The sequence below is a fragment of the Delphinapterus leucas genome, chromosome 6, assembly GCF_059928025.1.
Source record: "Delphinapterus leucas isolate spDelLeu-1000000601 "Yukka" chromosome 6, BTC_Dleu_Yukka2, whole genome shotgun sequence".
Lineage (NCBI taxonomy): Eukaryota > Metazoa > Chordata > Mammalia > Artiodactyla > Monodontidae > Delphinapterus > Delphinapterus leucas.
In genome coordinates this window covers 91,040,641-91,058,178 of record NC_143134.1, presented here as the reverse complement: position 1 = coordinate 91,058,178, position 17,538 = coordinate 91,040,641, and the positions used below count along the sequence as shown (strand labels likewise).

Sequence of the window (17,538 nt, the reverse complement as noted above, 5' to 3'; positions counted from 1 at the left end):
TTGTGTACAGAGGCCCCGAGGCTGAAGATCCTCACTCCGGTCAGATAAGATTTAAGTTCAGTCGATCTTAATGAGATCTTAACCTGCTGGAAACATTTCCCCCAACTCCTCCTCAAAGCTCTTGGCCTGCCTGTGTAAACAACAGTGTCTGCCCTGAAGATTACCCTGTATTATCTGTGTCCCCTTACGGTCAACCTTGACATTTTCCCGGGGGCAAGACAATATCAGCCCAAACACTGTTCACATAACAAAGTAGTTAAATGTAAAGCAGGAGCCAGGGGGTTGCAGGCTGGGGTCATTAGCTGACAGGATGGCGGGGATGGTTGGAGGGGCAGGTAGGGCTCCCTTTGTTATAGCAAAGGGAGAGGGTTCGAAACAAATTATAGTGTCTGCAGATGAAAACCAAGCAGCAAGCTAGATCAGCCACAAGAGAAAGGTTGGTCAACGACTGTGGAGCTGGTAGGTGGCAGTCAAGGGGGCTGCCGGTGTGGCAGAGACAGGAAGCTATTGCGAGAGGAAAAAAGTCTGTCTATACTTAGGTGTCTTCCAGTTCCTGAGCTGAGCAGGCAGACCTCAGATAGACGCTTACGGGCTGCAACAAGAACCGAACTGAGGCTAGGCGCTGGTGTGGAGGGGCGCAGGGGCACACAGGCTGCCCAGTCTGGGGCCTAGAGTTTAGCCTTTGCCTGAGCTCCTCCCCTCCCCTCCACCCGCCTTGAAAGAACAATGAATGCAAATCAGTGGGCAGTCTCCTGGAGAGAAGACAGTGTGTCTGGCCAGATTTCTGGAGACCATCAGAATGTCCCAACAGCTTGGGGGAAGATGGGGGGGAACAAAAACCAAAGCCCAAAGAGCAGAAGTTTGCCCAGAGTGACCAGAGGGTTTACATGAGCCAGCCTTGACACGTTAGCTGAACAAGCATTATACCCCTTTTGCACTCAACCCCTCATTGGAGCCCCTCCGACAATTCTGGAGTGTCAGTGTTGTCACCATTGCCATGTTATGGATGAGGAAAGTATGGCAGGGAACAAAATAATAAAGCTGGTACCAGACGGAACCAAGGCTTGTGACTCATCTGGAGCCTCGGTCCAGCGCCTCCCTCAGTACAATCCGGCCCTGTCTATGTAGGCTTTACATACCCACATCTCATCTGGTTCTCACAAGGAGGACTAGCTCCTTTCCCCTGGAGAAGAGAAGGGAGCCAGGGTCCCTGAGAGCAAGCGGCAGAGCCAGGAACCTGAGTCCCCAGCTCGTGGCTCAAGGTACAGAAAAGGATCCCGCGCTGTCTCCCCCTACCTGCCCTCAGTATGCACACTGGGCTGCACCTGTGCAGGGTCCCCCTGCCACTGGCTTTTGCAGGGACTGGATGGGGAGAAGGGAAAGGCACCCACTTATTCAGGTTTTCTTTTTTTCTTTCCATTTAAATAATGAAGGAAATTGAGGCCAAGAGGGAAGTAACTTGCCTCAAGTCACAGTGAATAAGAGATGCAACTGGGAGCAGAAGCCAGGTCTCCCAATATCCTTCTTCAAATCAACCTGCTTTTTACATTCATTAAAGCGAACTCCTCCACGTTGCTTATCATTGCAACTGCCAGAGACTCGTTTATTGTCAGAGCCGGAAGGAATCTCGAGTCATCTGGACCAACCCCCATTCGAGGCTTGAGCTCCCTCCAACACTTCCCACCGAGCTTTACACCTCCATCATGTCTTTGGGGAGCATTTTATATTCAACAGCATTGACATGATGTGCCAAGCACAGGTACCAGAAATAAAGATTAACAGGGGACTGAGATATACCTACAAGAAATCTGATAAAACATCACAAGTACCCTGGTAGATCTCTATCAAGTATGAGAGGCACAATGAACGAAGTGGTCAGATTTTCCAAGGACGGCGGGTAAGTTGTACACTGAGAAACGATAAAGGGATAGACGGTGGGAAAGTACGGGGAGCATTAGGAGTAACAGTCCTCTAAAGGGAGGCTTTTGCCTGGGTCACTGGGAGGCACTCCAGCTACCTGGACCGGTTGGTACCAGTAGGGCAAGAAGATGGCTTGTTGGGGTGTCAAGAGATGAGTCTGGCAGGGCCTCACCCAGAGAGGAGGTGGAGAGCACAGGTTCTGGGGCCAGACTGCCGGGACAAGTCCCACTTCCGCCCATGGACAGCGGGTAACCTTACCTACTTCTCTAGGCCTCTGTCTCCTTACTGTAGGATGGGGATGACGACAGCACCTGCCTCAACTGGTTGTTGGTAACGTTACAGGAGTTAGTAAGATTGAAGTGTTCAGAGCAGGCCTGGCACGCAGTAAGTGCCATGTAAGTATCAGCTACGGTTACTAAGGGACTTAGAAGCCGTGTCAAGGAGTTTAACCTGAGAGCAGTCGGAACACAGAAAGGGTTCTAAGCAGAGCGGTGGGACAAGCTTTGGGATGAGCGCTGCGTGAGATGCCCGCCCTGGAGGAGCTAGAGGAGCTGCAGGGCCCGAGGACGTTTCAGGATGCCCGGTAAATGTGATGAGGGCTTGACAAAGGGCACGGCAAGGTGGCTGGTGAGGAGGGGGCTGGCTGGGCTGGGGGTAGTGCATAGAGGTAGAGGTTTCTGGCTTGGATGGCCGCGAGGAAAGTAGTGCCCTTTCCCAAGATGGTTTTGGGGGAAGATGATGAAATTGATTTGGGGTGTATGTGCTGTGTCTGGGGTGCCTGTTAGAAAGGTCTTCCTTGAGAATATAGTAAAAAAGTGACTTTCCCAGGAAGGGATGTTTTCTGCTTTTAAACATGTTACTCTACCACACAACTGCCTTAACCTGGAGGCTGCAATTCAGATTTCATTAAGTGAAGAGAGCTTCAGTGGCAGATTTACAGGACCTGAGTGCCAGCCTGGCTCTCAGCTGTAAATAGTGTGGAGATAGGAGTCGTCTGAGGTGTCACCATGGGAAAAGAGAGATGGGGGTCCTCGGCTCCTTCCTGACACCCCCCTCACCCTGGCACCCCACTCTCTCCCATTGAACACTCTGTTAAGAGCCCAGGGCAATGGCTGGGAAGGACAAAAGACATGCCATTCAGGATGGGTCCTGGGCAGGGCTGACCCATGGCCTTAGGGATTAAATGTCTCCCAAGGAAGAGCCCACCTGCCTCGCAGGTAAGCAAAGCCCAGGTCCTGCAGAGCCGGCAAGGGGCCAGGAGCCAGCACAGAGGTAGGCTGCAGTGAGAAGGAAATCCAAGAGGCCCGCTCTCGTCCGCACGGAGCTTGCCCGCTGCTGCCAAGGTGCAGCAGCAGACACAGTAACAACCACGGTGGCTGGACCGGGGCCGGCAGGAGGCTTTTATGACAAACATATTCAGCTGAGAAACATGGAAGCCTGTCTGCTTCATCAGAGCATCAAGAGCAGGATGAAAATACTGTGTTGGAAAGAAAGTCAGGATTTCTCTTTTGCAGGAGGACACCGGTGCACCATCAAAATCAGAAGCGTTTCTTTCACAAAAACTAGTGGATGGGTGCAAATTTGCCTTTAAAGCTAGATGTCCTACTTCACCGACTAGTACTCTGTTGCGTACAGTCACCTAGATGATTCTGCTCTAATTCCTTCTGTGGGAAACCTCAAGGGAATAGCTGCACAGTTCCATGGGGTAACTCAGAGGCCCATTTTAATCACCTGTCATTCCTGCCCAGAAAACTGCCACGGTCCCACTTCCCACCTGCTTTCCTCACCAAACTCCTGCGCTTGGCGTTAAAGGCCTTTGGCTCACAGCCTCCCACACCTACCCAGCCCCCTTCCCGTGAACACCCCATATACCTGTTCATCATCCTGCCTTGGCCCATGTTGTTCCCTCTGCTTGGAATGTCCTTCCCTCCCTCCTCTGGGAGCTCCTGTTTTTCCGTCCAGGTGTAACTCCCAGTAATAGTTCCTCAATCCTTTCAGAACTTTCTGTCTCTCCTATCCTGCATACTGAGTCCTACCACCTTGCCTTTGCCTACACCAAAGGCCTCCTGACCTCCCACACAACCTATCTCTTCCTTGAAAGGCTGACTCATGCCCACACCCACCAGGATGCTTGGATTAACCAGCCTCTGTCCTCACAAATCATTTGCTCACTTTGTTCGGATACAGTTTGTAGGCCTTCTTGAATTTGGGGGCATGACTTTCTCCCATAAAAGGTTGTAAAGGTTCTTTACAGGGCACTAGCTTTCTGCTACCCCTTATGTCACCTCACACAGTCCTGGGCACACAAAAGATGCTCCCAAAGTGCTCACTGTAACTAACAATGGGCGTGTCTTGACTGAGCCACTGTCTAGAAGGGCAGTCCCTCCCGGGCCTCAGTTTCTCCAGAGGAGAACTGGAGGGAGGAGCCTGAGGTCCCATCCAGCTCTGGCATGCTGGGCTCCTGCCATAACCTCAGCAAGTCCCCGGTGATAGGACTTGGGCCTGGATTTTGGAATCATAGACTCTCAGGACAGAGAGTCCTCAAGGGCCATTTCTTCTAGCCTCCAGCTGACCCTGGGGTCCCCCCTACAGCACCCCTGACTCTAGTCATCCAGAAACTTCTGTCCCTAGAAAGAAGTCCTCCAAGCCATCTTGCCACTGGAAGACCAAAGCTGGATTAGCCTTGAGATAGGCACCGAGGGACACATAAGAAGCTTAATCTAAGCTGAGAGAGAAAAAAAAAAAAGTGAGATTACTGAATATCAAAAGAGAACTCAAGGCTTTTAAGTGCTGGTTCTGCAGCCAGATCACAGCTGGGCCAACAGAGTCCAGGTCGCAGGCCTTCCTCAACAATTCAATGTAGCTATCACCTCTGTAACACCATGATAATTCTAATTCTTAGTTGTTTGTGTTTGCTCTCTTTTATTTCAAATAAGGACACTTCAGATAAACCAGGACACCTGACCTGGTGTGGGTTTTTTTGTTGTTTTTGTTTGTTTGATGGACTTTTCTAGATCTGCAGCTCTAGAAAAAGTAGCAGCTGGAGAAAGCAATGAATAAATAGCCTCTTAAGAATAGGAACCTATACCTTCAACAGCCAGTGCCCTATAGGACTTCGACAAATGTTTGTTGAATTGAGTAGCTCTGTGGTTATCTATGCATAGGTTCTGTGAGTACCTGCCTCGTGCATACACACTTACATACTCATCCCCATTCTTCTAGGCCTTCCATGTATTAACCTAGCTTCAGATTCATCACAGGAAGGGACATACCTGAACGCTGAGATATGCTTTAGTATTAAGCTCCTTGCATTTTACTGAGTGTTAGAAACAAAAAAAAAAGCAACATATTTAGAGCAGGTTTGAATTTGATGAAAAACTCACTGAAGGCATCGTCCTTTAGAAATATAGTTATTTCACAATTCAATCCCAGAAAGAAGCTTTCTTCTTTTTAAAAAACTCATTATGCTTCCTTCTCTTCTGACAAGAATAATGTAACTTGGTTTGTCTTCCTCCTGCCTTGATTCTAGGAAACTCACAGCTGAATATAATGATCAATTAAGTTAACAGACCTACTCCTTGTTTCTTTTCTCTTATTTTCCTACAGCCTTATCAGACATACTCCTCTTTGGACACTCTATCAAGTTCTTTAAGCAGCCAGCAGGAATACACATGAGAAATAACTAGGCATAGAGCTTGAGAACACTTAGTATCTGGAAGTAAGTCGGTGATTGGTCTCCCTTTTGTTCAACTGACTAGTATTTCTTTTTGGTGTTTGCTCCTAAGAAAGATTGTGACATTTTCTCTTTTTTTTTTAAAGAAAAAAATGCAAACTATGTCTTTAACTGAGATTAAATGTAACCTGTTTTACTTTACTATAAAGTCAGCATTTTCAACCTTTACGTTAAAAGCAACGTGAAGTCCCCTGGGTTTGCAGTGTGGGTAGTAGGGCTGTTTGGTGGCCTTGGGATCTGGGGCTTGGGCCACACTGTATGATCTGAAGAGGACTCTGGGCTCCAAAAAGGGTATTCAGAAGAGGAGGAGACTCCGTGCTGGCTTTGTGCCTCCCACGTTTCATTTCACCCGGCTAACACGCTGAGGGTGCACTCCGGGTCCAGCCCTCTGCTCAGCTGAGCTACCTGCAGGGAGGAGGGCCTGGCCTCAGCGCCTGCAGGCAGGGCGCTCGTGTCTAGGCAAGGGTCTAGGGGGGAGGCAAGGCGCAAACACCTAAAACAAGGGAACGGGATCAGCATGAAAACTGGGAGTCAGGCCCAAAAAGAGGACTCCCTTGGGGAAGGCGGCAGTGGAGTTTTCCCTGCCATACCCCCCATGACAGGTGGAAAGAATGATAGGCGGCGGGTAGGGTGCATATGTCCACTCACCAAGGTCGTTGTTGTTCATCATCGCGTTGGACGCCCGCAGCCGGGGCCCCTGCTGAGTGAAGTGGTAGCCGAATTTGAGAAGTGTTGCATTTTTTTCCAACATGCTCACGATCTCCATTTCCACCTTGTTGCCCAGGGGCTGGCTCTTTGATCAAGAAAAGAACACAGTCACCTCTCATTCGTTTGTGCAGGACCTAAACCTTCTCTACCTACAAAAACCCTGAGTGGTGGGTGGGGATTTTAATACCTCCCTGTCCCCGCCCACTCCAAGAGCGGGGGGTGGGGGTGGGGGTGGGGGTGGGCAATGGAAGTTTGGAGAAGTTGAAAGGTCACACAGCCATATTAAAAAGTAAATATAATCTTAAAGAGGTTTGAAAAGACAGGAGCTAGCCAGGAGCGAATGAGCTGAGATTCAAACCCAGGGCTGCTGGACACCAAGAACAGATCTTTCTACTGCTTCACAGCAGCCTTCCTAGAATATTTCAGCAGGAAGGACCTTCACATCATCTAGTCTCAGGGAGATTTAAAAATCCTACAGCCCAGGCTATCCCGCATACTAATTAAATCAGAATCACTGGCTGCAATGATACTCAGGTGTCTGTGGTTTTTAAAACTCCCCAGGTGATTTCAATACACAGCCAGGTTTGCTAGCCAGTCCTTTAGCAATTTACAAATAAAGAAACAGTCCCAGAGAGGGAAGAGGATTTGCCTAAGGTCCCATAGTAAGTTGGGACTGCCAGAGTTAGCCTCCTAAAGCCTCACTCTGATCATGCTAGCTCCCTACCCCCAAATCTATAGTGATCATCTGACAAAGATGGAAAGGACAGGAAAGGAAAACACGATAATACACAGTGCTGGGAAGGATATGATGAGGATATTCATCAGTCTCATTTATAAAAGTGGGGATAAAAGGGAAACAAACATTCATCAAGAGGGGGTTGCTCAAATAAATGATGGTTCAGCTTTATAATAGAACAGGGGCAGCTGTACAATGACGGTGCGAATTGTCAGTTCCAGGCTGGAAAATATGCCATGACACAATATTGAGTAGACAAAGCCTAGTGACAAAACGGGTCATATTTATGTAAAGTTACTTCTATTTCCCATATACAAACATATGCACTGAAAGGCCTGGGAGCATATTGGTGGTGGTGGAATTTGGGGGAGTTTTTATTTTCTTCTTCGTGTCTTCCTGTTTTGTTTGTGTTCTGTTGTATCTTACTGTATTGTTTGAGTTTTATGTACAATAAGATATTAAAAAGTAAATATAATCTTAAAGAGGTTTGAAAAGACAGAGAAGGCAAGCTAACATCATATTTAATGATTAAAGATATTCCCCCTCAGAGCAGAAATGAGACAAGGAAATCGTCTTGGATGTCAATTATGTAAGAAAAAGAAAGAAAAGTCACCATATTGGAAAGGAAGAAGCAAAACTATTCCTATTTGCAGATGACACAATACTGTATCTAGAAAATCCTAAGGAATCCACAAAAAACTATTAGCGCTAATAAACGAGTTCAGCAAGCTTGCAGGGTGTAAGATCAATATACAAGACCCAGCTGTGTTTCTATACACTAGCCATAAACAATCCAAAAATAAAATTAAGAATTCCATTTACAATAACATAAAAATATTTAGGAATAAATTTAATAAAGTAAAGACTTGCACGCTGAAAACTATACCACAGCATTGTACATTAAGGAAGACCTGAATAAACATAAAAACATCCCATATTCACGGATCAGAAGACTTAACATTGCTAAGATGGCAAGACTGCCAAATTGATCTAAAGAAGCAGCAAACAGAAACACATAACCACCTCCAATCCCTTCCCACTGCCAATAACTGCTGTCATTTATTGAGAGCTTACTGTGTTCCCAATGCCTTGTGCACAACTTGCAGGGTCTCAATTCATTCAATAACCCAACAGGATAAGCCCCGCCTCCTCTTCAGCCTGGCACTCCAAGTGCTACAGTTTAGTCCTTGCCTTTATTTCCTCTCTCAGTCTTTACTCAGCCTGGTTACCCCAGGGATGGGGAGTCTGGTACCTGGTACCTCGTGCAGGCAGAGGTCTATTTCTAAATGTTCATGTGCCCTCCTGCCTCCATGTGGAATGCCCCTACCCTCCCGTACCCACCTGTTGGTGTATCCTTAGTGCTTTAATACCCATCACAAATGCCCCCTTCCCCACGAGACCTTTCCTGATCCTTACCCCTGGAAACCATCCTTCCCCACTGGACACCATCCTTCCCCACTGGACACTCAAGTGGCCCACCGTATGTCCCTCTCTACTCCCGGCCCAGTCCATCTGCATTACTGGGTCACCTGCCTCCACACTGTCTCTCCAACTAGACCTGTGTTGTTCAGTACAGCAGCCACCAGCTGCATGTGGCTCTTTAACTTTAAATCTTTTTTAACTGACATAACATTAGTTTCAGGTATACAATATAATGATTCGATATTTGTATACATCATGAAATGATCACCACAATAAGTCTAGTTAACATCCATCCCCATACATAGTTATCAATACAAAAAAGTGGGTTTTTTCTTACCATGAGGACTTTTAAGATTTACTGTCTTGGTAGCTTTCAAATATGCAATATAGCATTATTAACTATAGTCAGCATGCTGTACATTACCCCCCCATGCTTTATGTATTACTGGAAGTTTGTACCTTTTGACCTCCCTCACCCATTTCACCCACTCCTTACCCCCACCTCTGGCAACCACCAATCTGTTCTCTGTATCTATGAGCTTGGTTGGTTTTGCCTTTTGTTTTTTCTTAGATTCCACATATAACTGAGATCATATGGTATCTGTTTTTCTCTGTCTGACTTATTTTACATCACATAATACCCTCTAGGTCCATCCATGTTGTCACAAATGGCAAGATTTCATTTTTTATGGCTAAATAATATTCCATTGTATATACCACATTTGCTTTATCCATTCATCCATCAATGGACACTTAGGTTGTTTCTATGTCTTGGCTATTATAAATAATGCTGCAATGAAATGGGGATACATATATCTTTTTGAATTAGTGTTTTCATTTCCTTCCAATAAATACCCAGAAATGAAATTGCTGGATCATATGGTAGTTCTATTTTTTATTTTTTCAGGAATAGCCATACTGTTTTCCATAGCGACTGCACAAATTTACATTCCCACCAATGGTGCACAAGGTTCCCTTTTCTCCACATCCTTGCCAACACTTGTTAATTCTTACCTTTTGATAATAGCCATTCTAACTGTGTGAGGTGGTAGCTCATTGTGGTTTGATTTGCATTTCCCTGATGATTAGTGATGTTGAGCAACTTTTTATGTACCTGTTGGTCATCTGTATGTCTTCTTATTCAGATCCTCTGCCCATTTTTTAATCAGATTGTTTGGGTTTTTTAAACTTTAAATTTAAGTAATTAAAATTAAATAAAATTTATGTGGAATCTAAAAAATAATACAAATGAATATATATAGCAAAACAGAAACAGACGCACAGATATAGAAAACAAACTAGTGGTTATCAGAGGGGAGAGGGAAGTGGGGAGGGGTAAGATAGGAATAGGCGATTAAGAGGTAAAAACTACTATGTATAAAACAGATAAGCAACAAGGATATATTGTATAGCACAGGGAATTATAGCCATTATCTTGTAATAACTTATAATGGAGTATAATCTATAAAAATGCTGAATCATATTAAACTGGAGTGTAGTTGATTAAAAATGTTGTGTTGGTTTCAGGTGTGCATCGGGGTGGTTCACTTATACATGTGAGTGTATCTATTCTTTTTCAAATTCTTTTCCCATTTAGGTTATTACAGTGTTGAGTGGAGTTCCCTGTGCTATACAGTAGGTCCTTGTTCCTTATCTATTTTAAATATAGCAGTGTACAGGCAGTGTACTTTAAGGCACCACACCATAGGATGTCTGCAAGAAACAAAAACGGAGTTTGCCCTTGGGCTACTCTCTTTCAAGGCAAACAGGGAACAATAGGTTATACATATTTATCTTTGTTATAAACACACACACACACACACACACACACACACACACACACAAACCCATCTGTTTGGATATACAGATGTTCTCCTAGGCCAAAATTTTAAGAAGAACTGATTGTTAAAGTTATTGAGTGTGAAAGTGGGCAAGATTTTCAACTGTATTATTATAGAATATATAGAAATAAAATCCAATCTAGAAAAAAAATACTGAATCACTATGTTGTACACCTAAAACTAATATAATGTTGCAAAGCAACTATACTTCATTTAAAAATTAAATAAAATTTAAAATTCAGGTCCTCAGTTGCATTAGGCACATTTCAAGTGTGCAAGAGCCACTGGCTAGTGGCTACCATATTGGTCAGTGCAGATACAGAACATTTCTATCAACACAGGAAGTTCTGTTGGATGATGCTACCCTAGACTGTGAGCTCTTGGAGAGCACATGGTACCCTGTATCTCTAGGGCAAGGGCAAGGGCAAGGAATTGAACTGATTGGAAAAAATAGGAACAGGATCAATGCACAGCAACCTGGGAAGGTTGAGAAGACACATCAGCCCAACACCCAAATGGACAAGCATGGAACCGCAGCTGAGACTCTTGACAGAGAACAACTCCCAGGTATTACGAGTTCACTGGAGCTTGTATGGGTTCAGATGGGGCTTGGACCGCTGACTAGGGCAGGCAGAGGGAGGATGGCAAGATTCCACCAGCCTATCCAGCAAGGCTCCTGAAAGGGCTGGGAAGAGCTCGGGCCTGTCCTTGAAGGAGCCAGCACAGCCCTGGGCTCCGGCCAGCTTGGCCTGGCAGATGATATAGAGACTGTCTGAGACCCCAATCCACTTCCTTTAGCGCCTTTTCAAAATATGAAGCACATTCTCACTGTCAAATATTGCAATGTAAAGTGAGGAATCCGGCGAACGGCCCCCACACGTTGCCCGTGTCTTCACTGGGGCTGGGGTCCTGTTTTCAGGCCTCATCTGTGCTGAGGGGCAGGGAGAGTGCCCCACGCCCTGCGGGTCCTGGGAAGGGCCTGCTGGAGGGAGCTGGGGGGTAGGGGGGAGGAGGGTGAATCAAGACGGGCGGAGAGCCGCCCCACCGTTGGCATAGGGCCGGCCAGGGATGTACGGGGCCTGCAGGCATCCCATGTGTGCTGCCTGCTTCCTGGGCGCCGGGAGGGCCTCTCCTGTCCATCCATAAATGCAGCCTGTCTGGAAGCTGGGCTCCTCAGTTCCAGCCCAGCTCCGACACTAACTTGATCCATGACCTTGGCCCAGCCTGTCCCTTCTCTGACCCTCAGTTCCCCCCCCCCCCACCCAGGGGTAAAAGGAGGGCTGGACTAGGTGTGTCTCAGCAGCCCGGGCTGTGGTCAGCCGCCACCTCCCTCCCCAGCCTCACTGCCATCCCAGGGCAACTCCAGGCGGCAAGAGAACATGGCCTGGAGGTAAAGAGAGCCTGGCTGAGTAAATAAACTGCCCCAGAATCCTATTCCTGCATTTGTGTCTCTAGCCAGCCTACGAGGCTCCATGTCACGCCGGGCAGAAAGCCCCAAGTCCCTTTCTTTGGCCGTATAAGGAGAAAGGAAGACAGAGACTCTGACACAGGTTGCAGGTGCAGGGGCTGAGGAGAAAGCTGCGGCCTCCGGAGACCCTGGTGACTAACCAAGAACGAGGAATAAATCCAACGCTACTCACCGCCTCCTCTTTGCCACGCCGCCCAGAGCCCAGGCCTCCCGGCACACTGTGAGAGATGCAGGTGGCGTCCCCTAGCCCGGGCCAGCAGAGCCCCCTCCCCAGACTTCCCTCAGCCCACCCCTCCCCCACCAGGCCCCAGTCCAGTCTCTAGACTCCAGGCTCCCAGGAGCACCTCCCCACAGGCCCCCTGCATCTGGGTGGTCAGAGCCCCCTCTGGTCTCCTGGGCCCGGATGGCCTCGCCCCGCCCCCAATCCTCTCCTATCCAGCCAAGAACCATCTTCGCAGAGCATGACTCTGACTGGTGCTGATAACAGCCCACAGACCACTTCCCCTCGAACCACCCATTCAGAGCCCTTTGGGCTCCTAAGTCCTTTTTTCGCTTTCCTCTGGCGGTCCCATTAATCTAGTTTAGTTTGGATGGGCTCCACGGCTTCCCCCTCTCCTTCTCTTTGTTTGTGTGGTTCCCTGCACCTGAGGCCGTGGCCATCCTCTGAGATACTGTCCACCCTATGGGTTTATCTCAAATTCCACCTCTTCCAAGAAGCCCTCCCTGATACCTGCTCCTGACTGAGATTTCTCCCCCCAGTGGCCCACTGTCTGTGGCTTACTGGGGCACCCGGTTGGATGGTCAGCTATACACTGTCCGTCTTCTTATCCAGTGTGGAATCCCTAGAGGGCAGAGCCAGAGCCTCATTCACACACAGAGCCCAGCATAGCCCTGGGGTACAGCAGGCACTTATCAAACACTGAGATGAACTGAAGAAAGATGCTCCTGGGATGGGGTGGGGGCAGGTGGTGACCAGTGCTCTGGCCTGGCACCAAGGGAAAGGGATAGCTGAGAAAATCCAAGACCCACACACAACTACAGTAGGATTCAAGAGCCCACACAGGCACAGTTCATGGACTTTAGAGTCACAAAGACGTGGGTTCGAATCTTGCCTCTGTTACTTACTGTGTGACCTGGGGCAGGGTACAGAGCCTGCCTGGGCCTCAGTTTCCTCATCTACAATACTGGGATGGGTTGTGACACCTACTCACAAAGAGTCTTTGCAAGCATTACATGAGATAATGGATATATGGTACCTGCTCAGTACCTTAACTCTTAGAATAACGTGTAAACTCCCTAAGTCACCTTCCGAGTAATTATAAAAGTGAACAACTTCATAGTTTGCATCTCTTATCTCCTTAGAAGTAGAGATTCTTACTATCCCCATTTTACAAATGAGGAAACAGGCTCAGGGAAGTGAATGTCCTCGCACAGGGTGTTTAGCCAGGGTGAGGGTGATGGTCAGCACTGGCTCTGGGGAGACAGCACTGAGAGGAGTAGTGGGCAGCTCACTCCCTGGAAGCTGCCGCTGCAATGACCTGAGGCCAGTGCGCTGGGTCGCCTTTCGCCAACGTTCTGCCCCAGGGCTCAGGTTTCAGCTGACACTGGGTAGATAGTGACTCCCTGCCTGGGTAGGCCTGGAGTCACATGAGTGGCCAATCCCAGGGCCTGCTGCTACATGCCTTTGTTCCATCTGATCTGCCTGCGATAAAGCAGGGTCAGCAATGGAAGAAAGGGTGGAAGTGATGGGGGCTGGGAATGGGTGATGCAACCGCAGGCCACTGGCATATGCGAAATGGAGGGTGTTGGATGCAGCAAACTCTCATGACAGGGCTGCTGCAGGCCTGGTGTGGCCTCTTCATATGAATTAGAGAAAAGTGCCTTCTCTGGGTGAATAAAGGCCCATACCAGGTTTTGGAGAGCAGAGTATGGGTTGGATTTTGCCCCCTGCCTCCTCATTGGGCAGTGAACAACATATACAAATATCCAGGGCAGCCCTGCTTATAAAGTGCCACTGCAGGGCCAAGCTCTGAGCCGGGTAATAGGATATGGACATGACTCGGACACTACAGTGTCTTCTGAGAACCTCACAGGGAAGCTGAGGTGCTAGGAGAACACAGGGAAGGAGCACCTAACTCTCTTGGGGGGAGGCTTAGAGGCCCTGTGGCAGGCTGAAGGGAGAAGGCGGTGATATGCTGGCTCTTGGAAAAAACAAACAGACAGACAAACAAACAAAAAGGTTGGATTTGTAGTGTTTGCCAATTTCCATAGTGTAAATACTCTCACTAGGAGTGACTTCAAGGTACCAGCGTGCCATCACTCAAGTGGAATTGAGAAGGGATGTGTACAGTCAGCTCCAGCGTGCTGGTTCAAGCTGGCTCTAGAACCACTAGGAGAAAGAGAGGCTTCAACTGAATCCAGAAGGAAGAGGAGGATTTCTCTAGGCAGAGAAGGGGTAGGGGCAGGGGATGACATTCCAGGGGGAGAGAAAAGCAAGAGCTAAGACATGGAGGCGTGAAAGTAAGTAGGGAGCAAACTGTGAAGAGTTTTGAAGGTTTATGATTGGGAGCGGACCATCAAAGTCTTCTGGAGGCTGGTGATGCTTTAGTTCTTGGCTGAGGTTACCTGCCTATTATGACTCATTAAGCTGTGCATTTAACTTCTATGCACTTTTCTCTCTGTTTGTAGTATTTTTCAACAAGGATAAGAAAGTAGAGATAATCTCTTTCAGGGACAACCAGTGTTTACAATTTTGTTATACTTCCACCCAATCTTTTTCCTATATACATATGTATATGACCATTCAGCAAACGTTTTCATGTAGGGGAAAAAACGCCCAAGTTCCCTATCCATAAACCATAAAGAAGAAAGCATTTTAGCACTGGAAGCAACACGGTGTACTGGAGGGACTGTGGGCTTTAAAGTCAGAGACCTGCATTCAAATCCTGCTTCCGAAAGTGCTCACTTGGCGGCCCTGAGAAAGCTGCTTGCCTTCAGCTTCTCTGAGCTGTTTTCTCTTCTGCAAAAACTGAGACTGATAACATCCATATCCTGCAGAGTTGCTGGGAAGATCAGAGATGATGTATATAAGGTGCACAGCACAGAGCCTGCCCCCCAGGACACCCTCAACACATGCAACATACAAGATACTCTTATTAGCGTTGTCTTAGAAAGTTGGAACTGAAAGAGTCGCCCTGAAAATAAATGACTGAACCACAGAAGGTATAGAGGAATGATAACCCTGTAAGGATAAAGGCAAACTAGAATTTGCCCAGTGAGTAACCTTCATGGTAAGAAGACCCAAAAGCCCATTGAGTGTGTGTGTGTTGCGGTGGGGGGGGGGGTGACTCATGAAAATGGGGACGTTTAGCCTAGTGAGGAAGATTCCAATGGTTTATAAAACCTGTGCGCCAGATGTGTCCTGTGTGCAACAGAGAACAGAGTTAAACTCAACAAACAGCACTTATAGGGAGCTGATTTCTATTGGATATAAGGAAGGATATTCTCACTGAGAATGAAAGGCGTGATCTCGGTAAGGAGTGAGCTCCCCATCGCTAGGGGTTTCCAAGCAGAAGGTGGAGGAGCACTTGGCGGGAATGATGAAGAAGGGAGGTGAGCATGGTGGAGGGTGTGGACTGGACAGCCTCGGAGGTCCCTTAAAGCTGGGCTCTGGTGCTTTTATAAGCAGCAGCATCTGCTCTGTCCAGCAGCGTCTACTCCCTATGGCAGCAAGCGGGAAAGTACAGAATGGCGGGCATCAGGTGAAGGACACAGGGAGACCTTCGCCCATCTTACCTGGTTATCGATCTTCAGTTCCACCAGAGAAGTGTTGTATGGAAGAGCTTCCACCAGGCGCAGGATCCCGGCTCCGGAAATGAAGTTGGACTCCACGTTCAGTGTCTTCAACACCTTGTTCACCTTGAGCATCTCAGCAAGGGCCTTGAGCCAAAGGAGAAAACGCAGGGTACCCATGAGTTAGCCTGATCAAGGCTGGAGCCCCTGTGGGTAGAACCTAAAATACTGAGGGAGCCTTGCTGGGAGTGAGAGTCCCTTGCACACCGTCAGGGGCCAGGCAAGACGATCTCCACAACTTCCCTCACCAAGCACTACTCTGTCTCTCCTCCCCTCCAACTTGCCATGGCCCCGAGCCCCTAGCTGGAGATTTACAGCCCCTTAGCCTGCATCCAAAGCCTCTATTACCTGGTTCCCCCACTCTGATCAGCCTCAACTCTGGCTGCCAGTCTTGGTGGGGCTACTCTCAGTTCCCCGGGCACACAGTGTTTTCCCTCTGCTCTGCCTTTGCTCATCCTGTCCCTGCCACCTGGAATGCTCTTTCCTTTCTGCTTCACTCGTTCAAACCCTGTCCCTCCTTTAAGGCCATTCTCAGTGCCCGTTTCTCCAAGAGCCTTTGCTGATGCCCCCCAGCTAGCTCTTGAACCTCACAGACTTTATCCATAACCTCCCTCAAGGAACTTGTATTCCTGCGTTTAGAGTTGTTTTTATTCTGGCGTTGGCTCCGCCATTAGCCTATGTACTCTTGGTGGGCTGATGGTCACCTTATTCATCCCATGGTGCCCTCCAACCCACACGGTGCCCAGCACATAGTAGGTCCTCGGTCACTGTTCACTGAGTGACTAGTGGAGTCCCAACCTCCCTATATGCTCTCCACTTGTCTCTTCTATGTCCCTGTTGTAATTCCATGGAGTCGTCATTCTCTTTGAGCAGCAGAGAGGGGAGCCCGGGAAGCCATCCCGCTGGGCAAGTGACCAGGGCAAGCCGGAAGAGAGGGGCTCGGGTGGCCCCAGCGCGTTTTGGAGGACTTCAGCCCGGGGTGCAGATGACAATCAGAGCCTCTAAAGGAAATGAGGTAATTAGCAGGCGGGAGAAACGATGTGTCATGGAGGAAAGGAGACACCAGCAGCTGATGGCCAGGATGTATGATCAGTGGGCCCTGGTTGTCTGAAATGATGATCTGATCCAGGAATGCCCTTCCCACTGGCCCTGCTTGCTGAAACCTTTGCGAGGCTCAGCTCCCAGGATGCCTTCTGAGACAAAATCCTCAGCTCCCCCTGCTTCCGTGTACCCCAGGATGACATGTCAGCTTGCTCTGTGACCCTGAGTAGGTTGGACCCTCCTGAGGGGAGGGACTGAGTCTGTGCCCGCTCCACAGCACCCTTCTTACTCCCCAGGAAAGGCCTGGCCTGATAATCAAAAAATTTAACAACCAGTATGTCAGTGCACCAGGCCAATCCAAGTAGACAGACTAGTGGCTGAGCTGGTCCTGGAGGCACTGTCATGCCCGGTGTCAACTCTTCGTTTGCTGGAGCAGAGTGGAGGAACGGGCAGGAGAAGAGCTGGGGCACGCAGCGGGGGCACTAGCAGAGCTCTGGAAGCCTATTTACCAATTGTTCCGGAAGTATTTTCATATTCAGCAATGGGTATCCTGGTGTGAAGGGGCTGACATCAGCTGTTCGCCTGGCACAGGGTCAATTCCCCACAAACATTCGTGGAGCTGAGCTGAGTGCCAGCATGCACAGGTGTAGTTTCTGATCCATGACATGGCAGTGGACAGGGCATGTGGCTTTGCCAGCTGTTTCTGTGTGGGCAAACTCAGGATCTACCAAGACGTCCTGAGGTCAGAGGACATCTATCTAGAGGTTCTCCACTGGCAGCAGTGAGAGACTATGAGCCACTTCCATCACTTCAAAGA

At 48.4% G+C, this 17,538-nt stretch overlaps 1 protein-coding gene across 1 annotated transcript in view; it reads right to left on the bottom strand.

Moving 5' to 3' along the window:
- The window catches only part of TMOD1 (tropomodulin 1), an 86,079-nt gene that overhangs the window by 2,099 nt on the left and 66,442 nt on the right, over window positions 1-17,538 (bottom strand). The window contains exons 8-9 of the mRNA XM_022600063.3: window positions 15,624-15,767; window positions 6,302-6,446 (exon numbers count right to left, since the gene is read on the bottom strand). Of these exons, the coding sequence (XP_022455771.1) occupies window positions 6,302-6,446; window positions 15,624-15,767 (289 nt within the window). The remainder of the gene's footprint in view (window positions 1-6,301; window positions 6,447-15,623; window positions 15,768-17,538) is intronic.